Source organism: Phasianus colchicus, chromosome 4 (genome assembly GCF_987193195.1).
Source record: "Phasianus colchicus chromosome 4, bPhaCol1.hap1.1, whole genome shotgun sequence".
Taxonomy (NCBI): domain Eukaryota; kingdom Metazoa; phylum Chordata; class Aves; order Galliformes; family Phasianidae; genus Phasianus; species Phasianus colchicus.
Window position 1 is genome coordinate 57783226 of NC_143439.1, and position 13699 is coordinate 57796924.

The window sequence follows — 13699 nt, forward strand, 5'->3', positions numbered from 1 at the left end:
ATGTGAGATCCATGTTTATTCTGTGTCAGCTATTTCTTTATCAAATGTGCTCGGTTAACAAGGAAGGAACCTTTTCCTCCTGTGTGTCAGCCTTGCAAACTTCAGGTAGAAGCTAGGGGCCGATACGGGTTTTTTTTTCACATGTAGGATAACCAGAAACCAAGGATTTTGCAAATGAGAGTAAGCCCTCGGTTAGATATGTGCAGTTCTGTTCTCTTCTGTGGCTTTGCATAAGGTTTAACTGACTGAAAATGATTCTGTGGTGATAAACAGGAGGGAATAGAAACCAGCTCACTGTTATTTATGCTAGATCTACTGTGCTAACAGGAGCAAAAAGCAGTGAACAGTGATTTTAATTATTAAGTGAGCAGATAGAAAATGTATAAGAAGCAACTGTTTTTGGAGAGAGGGTTTGCTTCAGGAAATTTTCAGCTTCAACGTAATAGAGCATTCAAGCTGACAAGGAAAATAAAATCCTTTTTTCTTGGAAATGTCATTAATGTGATGGGAAGAGAATGTACGGTCCTCATAACAAGAACAGAGCAAAATTATTTGAATTATTTTGCATGAAACAGAAAGATAAAAGATTGTCTTTACAGCCTTCATTCCTGAGAAAACCTTATTGTGGGGTGCAGGAGGTCAGAATATCACTGTACATTTGCTATACTGAAATGATAACCTGCTGTGGGCATTTTATGATCTATTAATTCATCTTTGTAGCTTTGCCAATCAAGCATGAAAATCTGTGTAGTCTGAAAGACCAGAGTTGAAGTTTATCTGTTTTTGTTTGTTTTTAATACTTGAGATGTCAAATAGTGAGCAAAAGTTTTCTCAGTTCAGAGTTTTGATCCTGCAGTCACAGTGCAGATTGAACTGAGCCATATGAGGCATGCTGTGTTACAAAGGGCAAAACAAACAAACAAACAAAAAAGCCAAGAATGTACCTTCCAGCTATGTAAATACTAATCAACTGAATCTCTCGTCAGATGAAATCGTTCGATTTTGATTTTTTTCTTCCAGTTGTGTGTAATACTGGAGCCAATGCAGGAACTGATGTCAAGACATAAAACTTACAATCTGAGTCCTCGAGACTGCTTGAAGACTTGCTTGTTTCAAAAATGGCAGAGAATGGTGGCCCCACCAGGTATGTTTGATTTCCAGTATTTTATTTATTTTATAATTAAGACAACAGAAGAACAGTGAGAAATTTTGCTCAAATCTACTTGCAGAGGGAAGTAATAGCAATTAGCATTGCTCCAGAAGGATTCTTGAAAATGATTCTGATTTTCCATGATTTCAGTGTGATGCAACATAATGTGAGGCAAGTACTATGGATGTGAACATTCAAATGTGCAGGATATAAATTAGTACAAAAAAACATGTAGATAAATGCAAAATGCTTACTGACTCCATTAGAATTCATAGTTTGTGTAATTTAGCTTCCTGCTGTGAGTCTGAAATTATAGCAACAATTCATAACTAATTGTCTTTGAGACCCATATAATGCTATTTACTGGCCTGGCCCTAGTCTCTTTCCTCTTAAACTTCAAAAAAAAAAACTTCTCCTTTTCTCAGATTATTAAAGTTCTGTGTATTTAAGACCATTCACATGGATGCCAAAGCCAAATTTTGAAAAGTGCAGCTGCCACCTTTATTCTACTCTGATTAAGGAGAAGTTATGTAATTGTCCTGATTCGGTCTAAGTTCGGAAGATTCACAAAGAAATGGCATTCAGCACTCTTTGACATATTGTTTGCAAGTTTCAGTTTTAAAGATTAAGCCCATATCAGAATTAGAAGGAAATTACATGCTACTTGCTCATATACTGTATCAATACAGCCAGCAGGGAAGAAGGCTGCCTTGTCCCTTCCTCTTTGGCTGGGGCAGCTGAGACTGTGACCTACATCAGAACAGGACCTGGATTTTTGGTTAGCAAAACTCTTAGCAAGCTGCACAGCGCCTTTGAATTTCCTGATTGTTACCATGATACTCCCACTAGTAAAATACTTTCAAATATCTTTACAGGTAATCTGGAAAAATGAACTTTGTCTATTATACAAAATTGAAAGCAGAAACCACTGGCTTTGGTTCAAGTATTATTCTAAGGTTCATATCTAAATCTGCTTATTACTACTACTACTATTACTGCTGGTAGTAAACTTGTGAATTTAAAACAAGATAAAAAATATTTCAGCGCTTCTGAAACACTTTAAAATATCTACCATTGGCTTTGCTTCTTACCCTTCTATTGCAGCAGAACCCACAAGACAACCGACAACCAAACGGAGAAAAAGGAAAAACTCTACCAGCAGCACTTCGAACAGCAGTGCTGGGAACAACGCAAATAGTACCAACAGCAAGAAAAAGTCAGCTGCTGCAAACCTGAGTCTATCAAGTCAGGTACCTGTAAGTCTCACTTTCCTTTTAGGCCTGAATCACTTACAGTGCTTAAATTCTTTCTTTGTAAAGAAGGTGCATTCTTGAGCAAAACTGTAACAGGCAAAAAGCAACCTTGCATAGTATGCCATGGAAGCTGGAGAACTAGTGAGGAGGTGTGAAGAAGCCATTCTTCAATGTAGCTTTAATGACCAACCCTCACACAGGGCTATCCTGAGCAGTAGATATGAGTTTTCAGCGCTGGGGCCAACTCATCCATAGGAGTTTTTCCAGTGGTGGTAGGACTCAACTGGGCCTTGTGTTTTCAACTGTAGTATGAGCACCGAGAGTGTCTTGAAGATGTCCACCCACCCACTGCCAAGTGAGAGCGAGCCCCTGTGCAGCAGGGTTACCATACCTGAGCAGATTGCTCATCTTTCTCCATTAGTACCTCATCTCTAATTGGTGATGAGTTCAATTGCTGAAGTAGAACAAGCTTTGAGTAAATTTGCCTGCAGACATTATCTCTATATCAAACCACTCCATTTACAGAAGGTAGATCCCTTTGAATATGGGTCTCAGTTTATTCACCCTGCTAGCTGTAACTGTTGGCATCCTAATTATGTAGGGAAACACCAAGTCATTTCCTGTTGTTTTAATGATATCACATTGATTGCCTTAGTCACAATATAGGGGTAATCTGACCCTGAATTGTGACAAAATGTGGCTTAATCAATAAGAAGATAGCTCATGCATTTTAAAGCTAGGGAGATTAATTTGAAGTATAGGAACTATAAAGTGGTATCTCGGGGATAACATGCAGGGATTTTTATTGGATTTCTGATCAGCAGATAGGAAAGAGCTAGGTCTCTTCTGAAGCTTGACGAAGAATACAGGCCTTTTGTCAGCGTGAAGCAGGCACTTCCTAGAAAACCTGAATACCCAGATGATAAAAAGGACTAGACTAACACTAGTGAGATGAAATGAAGATTTTTGTTTAGCAACCAATTCAGCAATCCACTAGCTTTCAACAGCTTTGAGTTTCAGTACATTAAACTCATAATTTCTCCTTGTCATAATAAAATTTTCACATGGCTCCTATGTCTAGAGTCAGATTCTTTCCCTAACATAGGCAACTCTGGGCTTTTCTGGCAGCACGAAGCAGTCAGAATGTCAGCTACATGATCCCCTCATGGCACAGGCGACTTTGCCTCACTAATTGTCTGCCAGAAATCCCTTTGGATCAATGATCAACCGTATTTACAAGAAAACAGCAATTAGGTGTAAAACTGAGCAACTTCCCTGTTCCCTGCTGTCTCCAAGTTTGAATGTCAGGAAGATCACTTTATCTTGGCTACTCTCTGCCCTGAGCTTCATTCAGCACAAGCAGAGTCTGACCCCTGCTTCTCTGAGCCCTGCTCTCCCAGGAGAGGCATTGTTGACATTTGTTGGCCTCAGTAGCAGCCATGTGTACTCATACATTTGAGTGTAATTGGGCCCTCTGATAGCTGTCTGTCACTCCCATTGATACTCAAGCTGATTCAGGTATTCAGAAGCTACTCCTGACAGATGTAGCAGTCAAGACTACTTGTCCTGATGGGGATGTTAGTTGAGCATCTGATACATCATAATGAAGTTTATCATGGTATGAGGGATGGATTTCCAGTCTTCACTGATTTTTAGGAAGCTGAGTAGCTTTGTTTTTTTCAGTATTGTTTGCTTCCCATAGCAGAAGAGTGAGATGGTCCAAACTCTTCTTTTATGGAGGATCAGGTTCCGTTTTTAGGACTCTTCTGCTTAGCACAGTGGAAAATACTTAGCTGTTTGATTTGACATACCAGCAGTTCTTCCCATCTTCCCCAAGGCAAAGATAGCAAACCAGATGGAAATGATTTTTGGGCAAATCTGTAGGATAGACAGAACTCAAAATAATTTCAGTGGTATGATATTTTGGTGTAAAACTATTCAACACTTTTCAGTTAAACAGGGAGATGTTACTGTGGTTTTTCAAAATTATGCATTCTTTCAAGCGGGCCTTCTTATAGCAGACATGCTATTGCTTTCTGAAGTTAGCAGCAGACAGCATTTACTTGCTTTCTGTTTTATAGAATCACAGAACGGCTTGGAAGGGTTAAAGATCATCTAGTTCTAACCCCCTCCCATGGGCAGAGTTGCTACTCAATAGCTCAGGGCCCCATCCAGCCTGGCTTTGTACTTCTCCAGGAATGGAGCATCCACAGCTTCTCTGGGCAGCCTGCTGCAGTGCCCCACCACTCTCTGAGTAAGGAATTCTTCCTAACAGCTAACCTAAATCCCCTATTTTAGTTTTCTTCTTGTCCAGTCAGTATCAGATGTCCTTCAACCTATCTTCATAAGAGAGATACTCTTTCTTTCTCTTAACTTTACCTCAGTGAATCAGTTAGTTCTTAGTGTTTTATTTTCCTTATATGCAATTGAAGATATCTTGAAACATGGGAAAGCTTTCAACTTCTGGAATCATTTGCTTTCCACATCAAAAAAAATAACACATCAAAATGTTTTGATGTATTATTATTAGGGAAAAGGAATGAAATCACTGCTGCTTCTGTCCACATGCCTCACATGAACTTAGCTAATTCCAGTTCCATTTTTCCCGTCATCTTTTCTGGAGCCCCAGGAATGAGCTCATATTTGTGCCACATCTGCATTAATATAAAATCATGTAGTCCAGATGTAAGCTTTCTCTTTTTCTCCAATGGTTTCTTTCCAGCGAGCAAAGGTAGCCTTTCCACCATGGTAGAATCTAATTTCCTGTCTATTTTATGCATCTATATTGTTTTCTCTTTGATAGTAAATTAATCCTGGTTAGAGAATGTTTCCTTGACCTCTACTCTATCTAATGTTTCTTGATTTAGAACATTAATAATTATTCAGTTTTGCTTCTACAGTAATGCTGTGTACACTCTACGAAGTAGGTGAACATACCATATCTCTCATCCAGTCTTCTCACTCACACCATTAGCTTCTGTTTCTGTAATAATGTTTTCACGTCTGGAAGGGCAAATTGTAAATTTTCACGACAGTGACTTGGAAGCTGCTGCTGAAGTACTGGCTGTGACAAAGTTTGAAGCTGCAGACATTTCTCATTTTCTCCATAGCACCATGCAGATCTTCAGATAAATACATAGTGCTAAGCAAAGTTTGATATGTAGCTGTATTCGTCTTATGTAGCTGCTTCTTCATTAATAGGAGGTTCTGCCATTCCCTCTACCTGTGTATTTTCTGATCTGTTCTTCAAGCAGGGACTGTAATGACAACACAAGTCCAAGCCCAGAAGGAGAAATCATTGCATTGTATTTCCATGTGTGGGTCACTTTAGTGCTTCACCTTGAAGTTCAGCTGCTGAAACCTAATCAATCAGTATAGTTTGTGCCCTTTTTGTTGCCTTAAATTTTTTAGCACTTTGACTGTGCTGACATGTTCTGATACATCTTTAATGACACTGTCCTCAAAATTATCTTAAGGGTCTCTGACAGTGGGTAGATATGCATGTTGCCTCTCATCAGTAATTTCAACAGGGTCACTCTTATACTGTCCTCGTATCTCTAGCTTTTTTATACTTCCTCAGCTCTGCTAAGTAAAATGCAACGTTTTGCCCTTCTGACAGTCACTTCCACTCTATTGTAGTTATTTTTCCTTATAATATGGCTTCTGTGATTATGTTAGTTCTCATGCTACTGGTTGCAGACCTTCAGCATCTTCTCTTTTCAATGGCACTATTTCTTCCCAAATCCCTTGTTTCACACTTTTCCTTCATATTGGGAGCTTTCTTCAGACAAATGTAGTTAGCCAGTGTGCTACATGATTACACTGCAGAACTCATGTGTAGGTTGGCCTTTCAGTTGTTTGGTGATTCTTTTGACTTGAATCCATAGAAGCTGAGGCAATATGCTGCAGCGCATTGGAAGCAAAACCACATGCCACTGAAGTCCATCCAAGAGCATAAGTACTGAGATATTCCTCTCACCAGCAGTTTGCTTCTCTCAGGCTCCTGTTGGTGCAGGCTGGGTACTTCCAGTGTTTCCACAAATTACTGCTTTTTGTTTAGAGTGTAGAGTGAGTTGACAAAACAGGGACCTGGAAACTGTCCACTCATCTGTCTTAGTCTCAGTAGATTCCATTTATTAGAACTGTTCTCAGGTTTGTTCCTGATCTTGATCATATCTAATTTTTGGAAAAATGTCAACCCGTTGTTAGTGGGATTACCTTTTTCCTCCAAACAGAGAGCAAAGATAGGCAAGACTTCTCCTGCAAGGGTCATGTAAAGCTTATCTTTCTAATGTTATCTTTCCTATAATTTCAAAGAAAGCTAATTATCTAATTTGGATGAGTCATTATTTATCATTTACACTTTACGTATGTCCTCTAATATTTGAGGCTAGCTGCAGTGTTCTTCCATGTCTTTGCTCTGTTTTCTTGCCTCTTCACAGGTTGAGATCTGATTTCCTTTTCCTTTTCCTTTTTTTTTTTTTTTTTTTTTTTGGTATTCTTCTGTTTCAAATAAAACTGTCTTTTAAGACCAGACTCATGTATGCAGACAAGTGCCCTGTACACTGTGATTTGTGGATTACAGGTATAAGATGTCCATACAGACGTAACGCTTAAAAATCACTTTCAGTTAAGTTTAATGAAAACAGTTCATATTGATCCATTTTAATCTACTTGAATTTGGAAATTTGACAACAGTCCACAACTCTTGCAGATCGTAGGAACCATTGCTCTAGAATGCTGTAGAACTCATAGGTGGATTTTGGTTTCCTTTACTAATGAAGATCCTGTTGTGTGTAATACTATAATCAAGAACCCAATATCATTTGTGTTGAAAGAATAAAGCATCACTACATGCCGCTAAGTAAATCAAATGTTCTTTGTTAAATCCAGAGTCTTAATTAGAGCCCCCTTGCACTCTTTAAATGAGTTACATACATCTATAATCTCTATTTCTCTTTGTAGTTCTTTGTAAGCTCCTCAGAAAGCCAAATCCATAAATAAACTGCTAACGTGGAAGGCAGCAATACAATCTCTTACGTGTTTCAGAAAAAGGGGGTAGGTTCAGGTGCTTTGTAATGGATATTGTACTACAGAAGCTGCAGTTCTAGGGCTAGAAGATTCGTGTCAGAAATTATACTGTGTCTCAGAACAGTGCAATTCTAAGATTTAGCCTTAAGCAGATGAGAGTGAGCAAATTGGTTTCCAGTTGTTGCACTTTAAGAAAAATGTACCAAACAAGACCAGAATGTCAAGTTAACAGAGAGGACTATGATGAGATATGAAAGATAACCATTTTCCTCTAGAAAGTGTTTACTCTGAAACCTAATTAAAATGTCAGTTCTGTTTCTACAGATCATTTCAACACAAATGGCAGTCTGATGTTTTTATCTTGGAGATAGTGACCATTACTGTGGAGGGCAACAGTGGGGCTCTAAGTAATTAATATTTTTTGTGGCAAGGAGTTACAAAGTCAATTATTAAAATAATCACCACTAACACTAAAAAAATAAGGAGGAGATACCTTTCTTCTTTTGACTTTGCACTTACAGATGTGCTGGCTGCTAAAACTTGTGCAACTTTCAGTCCTTGGAGTATGAGGCTTGTTTAAAACTTCTACTTGATAGTTTCAGGTGTTTTTAGGTATCTCAGGCTTGTGAAGCAGTGTCTCTGTACTTCTGAGGACTGTGACACCTGAGCTGGGTTACATATTAACAAAGCAGATTAACAGCAAAGCAAAGCAAAATAACAAAGCAAAGATTGGCATTATACATCGCTCACAGTAATATTTATTTTTAACCTTCATATACCAGTAAGACATTGATCAGTTACAGGATTATCTTTAAAATCCCAAGTGAAAAAGTCCAGTTATGTAACTGGGTGTCGTGGAGCTAAATGTTGAGGCTAGGTATAAAAAAGTGGAAGCCTGAGAAACGACGGGTCTGTTAAATAGAAGTGCTTGCATTTGAGTTGTGTCTGAAGTGATCTGTGTGTAGCTTATGTGCATCAATTTAAGTTTGGATAGCAATTAGGGATATTGCAGGATGAAAGGTGTGATATAAATGAAAGCTGCTTTGTGGTTATAATATAAAACAATACATTTATATCGGATAATGTAAAACAGCCACTGCGTTATTTACAGTGCTTCACTGAAATCATATTTTACTATCATGAGACATTCCTTGACCAAAAATGTTGTTTCTAATCACAGAGTAAATTAATAAGATTGAGTGACTACAGTCTAAATCTTTTTTTAAACTAATCTAGTCAAATATGTGCTACCATAACTAGGCCATAGCAGTGTTTGCTGCCGTGCAAGAGACTAGGGTTTAATTCTTGGATTCTGCTTCTCACTCCATGAGCAGGAGCTAGGAGCACTCCAGAGCTGCAGCCTCAACCCTGGGAGGGATGGAGCCTTGTGTCATTCAACAGCAGTGACCCCCACTGGCCAATTTAAGGAGAAGCATTGAGGGGCTCTAAAAGGAGTCACTTCCAGTCCTCCTCAGAGGTTGGTGGTCATTGCACGGGAATTAGTGAGTGGAGGTTCAATGGGGTACACTCGGTGGGATCTTCAGCTTTTCAGTCTGAGGAGCAGAATCCTCTCCGGGGAGGAACCAGCATGTGCGCTTCCTGAGAAAGTATTTTTGCCTGACATAGTATAAGCAGCAGGATTGTCAAGAATATACACATATAGAGATATATATATACTTTTAATGTCCTGTAACTAATGCTGTGATATCTGTTTCTTAAATAGAATGAGGGAAAACTCAGCTAACCTCAATATAATTGTAGTTTAATTCCCAGAGAAAAAGAGAGAGAAAGACTCAGTGGCATGGAGAGAAATATAAGTGCAAACTGTCCTCTCAGTGGGTGTCATTAAATTAAGGAATAATGTTTGCAAAGAGCCTGAGAAATTAGAGATGGAAATACTTACAAGGTCACTGAGTATCTCCCCACTGATGCACAGACGTTCCCTACTGCAGATTGAGGTTTTTCCCAGTCCACTGTGAGGAGACCCAAGCAGCGAAGCTAGCACTATTCTACTGGGGTCATTAATCCTCAGTCTGCAGTTCTCAGCAACAGGAATATTGTCTTATCAGTGGGGGTTACATTTTCATTTACTTAATGTCATCTTAGTGCCCTAGTAATTCAGATTGGCCTAAACTGATGATACTCTTCCTTTCAGCACTAGCAGCTATTTACCCCTCCCAGTCATTTGGTCAATGCAATACAGTTAATTCTTTTCCACGGCCTCCCCAGCCAGCTTTTCTAGCCCCATAGTTATTTTTGATGCACTTCTCTAAGTCTCATCCAAGTTGCTGACCTCTTCCTGGTATGGCAACACAGAGAACTTGAGGCAGCATCAGGGTCCATGCTCATGAGCATTGAAGTAAAAGGAGATGTTGCCACCTCAGTCTGTGATTCTGTATCTCAGTCACTGCAGTCCTTTTTGCCTGATGTATCACTGCACGCTCCGATCCAATTTGCTCTCTGCCAGGTCTCTTGTTGTTAATGCTCTCACAATGCATTGAGGTCAGGTCTGCTTCAGCAGTGCACGCTGTACATTCTCTGTTGTTCAGGGGGATGAAATAAATTAGAAGAGACTTTTGCTTATAAACACCTTTGTCTTTTAAACTTCTATGTTGCAAAGCTACGTGTGTTTGATTTAACAAAGGATTTTATGGATAGGTGGAGTAACAAAATGTAGAGATGTAAAAAGATATCATGCAGCAGTATCCATCGACTCACAAATCTGTCACATAGCACAGGCTGAAGATGTGATATAAACATTCTTCTGTAGCATGTCAGCCTTTGCTGAGGGATATCAAGAAGCAGCATAAATAGAGGCAGTAATTTGTATTGTTTTGTGGGGAATTAAGTACATAAAAGATTTTAACAAAAAGCATTGTAAGTAAGCATTTGTCTTCTGTTTCCTTTTTACAAATGCTTTTACATTCATAAGAAGGAACAGATCCTTTAAAATATGAATCTGTTGTTCTCTAGGATTCTGCGAAGGGCTTGTTAAATCAGCAGGTACAAAGCTAAACATCTGGAATGACTGCACTTTAGCCAAATGTTACCTGATGCCCTGCCACCTGAGCTGCATGAAAATATGCATCCCACATACTTCTTGTAGTGGCTAGCACAGCAGCCTAATTTTCAGAGAGAACAAGAGAGCTCTCTGGCTTTGCACCTTTGCTTTCCAATCTCAAGTTTGCACCTTTCTATCCCATGCTGGTTAGGTTTACTGCAGCAAATCTGTGATGCACTGGAGTACAGTAGGCGGTTTACTTGTTTTCATGGAAGGACAATTTGTACCTAAAGCAGTGATTAGATGAATCCTTTCTTTCTTGCATGCTTCAGTTTTTGATGACTACTAGCTTCATCAGTGTAATTATAATTAGCCCTCTTCATCTTCCTTTTACGGTACCAGCTGGACAGATTGGTCCTCTTACTGCACAGATTGGCGGCAGGGTTGCCTACATGGAGTTAGGTGACAGGCACCATGAAATAACAGATGGTAAATTCAGGGCTTGTTGGCAATCAGCAGGTTTTTGCTAATGACTTAATTAGCTATGCAAATTGTCAAATCAGTGTGAACATTGTTTTTATCGAAAACTTTACCTAAATTAATTACCATAATTAAGTAGCAGAATGTCAAGTATATTGGATGCGTAAAAGGGCTTGGCTGGCTAAGGATAAGAGAGTTACCATCTTTATTAGAGTGCCGTGCTCCACATTTGAAAAATCTAAGGATAAGAAATGTGGTTTCTTTAAAACTAGCTTTAAAATATGCGTAGCAACTGAGAAACACCCTGGTGCCTTTCCATATGAAATGGCTCAGGAAAGAAAGACTGGATAAAGTCTCAATTCCTCAAGCAGGACTTTAAGGCAGTTTCATAGCCTCCTGCTTGTTTTCCTAAAAAAAATTGAGTCTATCTGCTTTTCTGTTCTGGGGCTCCTGAGATCCAGAGCCACGAGCATGCAGCTAGAGAGATGTTGTGTTAATGGTATTTCACTTAAACTAGAAAGAAAATGTGAGCCTGTCTCCTGGTTCCTACTGTGCAGGCACTTTTAACTCTGTTGTTCAAATATCACAAAATTAAGAGATGCAAATTCTCTAACATAATTTTTTTAAGTTGATTTTTTCTCTCTCAAGGTTTCCATATAACAAATATTGGGTGCTGTTCACAGGATGTGATGGTGGTGGGAGAACCAACTCTGATGGGAGGCGAATTTGGAGACGAAGACGAAAGGCTTATCACTAGATTAGAGAATACACAGTATGATGCAGCAAACGGCATGGATGATGAAGAAGATTTCAACAATTCACCTGCACTGGGAAATAACAGCCCGTGGAACAGCAAACCTCCTGCTAACCAGGAGACTAAATCTGAAAACCCCACACCACAAGCTTCCCAATAGGTTATTCTGCAGCAGTACCCACTGCCACCTATGGCAGTGGGTTATTAATTACTGTTTCACAGCATCCTTCAAAACAATTTAAAGAAACCTTTCAATGGATACAGTATCTATTTCTAAACTAAATCTATCTGATTTTTTTTTAATTGGAGAAAAGTCTTGTATAAGCTTCCATATGTGTTTCCTGGAAGCTTTCACATACAACATGATACTGGCACTGACCTCAATCAAAATAATTAAAAATTAAATAGCATCTCATGGCAAATTTCTGACAATGCATTCTATTGGAGGGGTTGTTTTTTTCCTCATCAAACAATGGCCATATTTTACCAAATCATCAGTGCTCAGGATCTCATTAACGTAACTATGTAAAACTTTTTACAATTGTAATATATTTTCTGCTTTTCAACTTGCACCTGAAATTTCTTGTTTCAGAAAAAAAAAAACAGCTTTTAAGGAAAAGTAATTTAAAGTAACTTTTGTTCTTTCTTTGACTTTTCTTTCATTGGTTAATCATTTAAAGGATCCAGCATTTTTAATTCACATGTAGCTGATGGCAGTAGATACTCTTTCCATCATTTAATGAAAATACTGAAACAAGAAATGTCTTTTTTCATCAAAGACATGAGAAATATTTTTATGTGGAAAAACACACCCAGTCCTATGAGAGTTTATGCTTTGTAAAATTGCTGTTGATCCAGATATTTTAAAGCCATGTAATCCATTAACTTTGTGGGCAGCTTAATAAATCTAAAACTTTTGTGTTTTTATTATTGTATCTGAGTTGGCTTTGTTGTTATTTCTTTTCATAGTATATTTCTTGTATAATATTTTTGTAAAGCCCTCAAACCTTTTGTTTTGTTTTGTTTTACTTTTTTTGGATTCCAGTGTATTTATGTGAAACTTTATAAAAGAAACTAATTTTTTCATTTACATATTAATATGTTCAACTCATCATGTAAAGACACAGTGAGTCAGTGTGTTATATAATACAACTGTATTTTATGTATGCTTTGCCAATAAGTGTGCCAATAAACTGTGTTAACAAACGCTCTCTTCTATACTGCATTTACAGTTCCTTGCGTGCCAAAGTCATACGCCCGTGTGCATGATCATGCACCAGGAATGTCTGAAATTAGTGTTTCACCAAACCACAATTTTTTCCCAGCAAAAAGGACGGGGTGTAGTTCAGGTGTGAACTGCTTGCAGCTCCATTTCGTTAGCTGCTCTTTTTTTAACATTAATGATGTGTAACAGCACAGGTCAGTCAGTAACAGCAGCGAGAGTCAGGCACGAGGGAGTGCAGGGCATCCAGCAGGAGCACCTCCACCCTGAACTTGGCCTCCCTCGCTTTCCGTGGCTGGAGCTTATCAGAGCAGGGATTTCCACTCTGCTGAATTCTGTCTGATGGTTTTACGATGAGTCCCTTGACTGGGGCTGGGAGGATTTTAAAAATGCTTTCTTTCCTTTGCTATCAAATCAATTGTTCATTGGGAGCAAGGCTCTACAGCAAGATCTCCAGGCAGGGGCAGCCTGCTCTGAGATAGCCTGGTGTGCACGAACCCCTCGGCTGAGGCTGGCAGCAGAGGGGCACGCACCATCATCCCCAGGCAGCTGAGACCTGTGAGGTGCTCCCTGCAGGTGGCCATACTCACAGGGAGAGGAATTCCTGGCACACATCACTGAATATACAAGGTCATACCTTTTGTGCAGGATAGCAATGTTTTGCTTTTAATTTTATGATGCTTTTTATACTACAGGCATTACAAAATCACCTGAACAACTCCTGGTCTTTTTTTGTGATTGTTTTATTTTTCTGACTTTACAGACATTCTCCAGAAATGTATCCCAAATGTACATGCCTATGTTTGTA

The 13699-nt window shown here is 38.9% G+C and overlaps 1 protein-coding gene across 10 annotated transcripts in view; it reads left to right on the plus strand.

Annotated features, from left to right (window-relative positions):
- LDB2 (LIM domain binding 2) overlaps window positions 1-13280 on the plus strand; it is a 207896-nt gene extending 194616 nt beyond the window's left edge. Inside the window, exons 6-9 of one of the 10 annotated variants that reach the window (XM_031588411.2) lie at window positions 1021-1144; window positions 2258-2406; window positions 8769-8911; window positions 11599-11730. In XM_031588411.2, the coding sequence (XP_031444271.1) occupies window positions 1021-1144; window positions 2258-2406; window positions 8769-8873 (378 nt within the window). In that variant the 3' untranslated portion in view covers window positions 8874-8911; window positions 11599-11730. Of the gene's footprint in view, window positions 1-1020; window positions 1145-2254; window positions 2407-8768; window positions 8912-11563 lie in introns of all 10 variants that reach the window. The other 9 variants (XM_090139637.1, XM_031588410.2, XM_031588412.2 and 6 more) reach the window with 9 other exon arrangements.
- The last annotated feature ends 419 nt before the right edge of the window (window positions 13281-13699 follow it).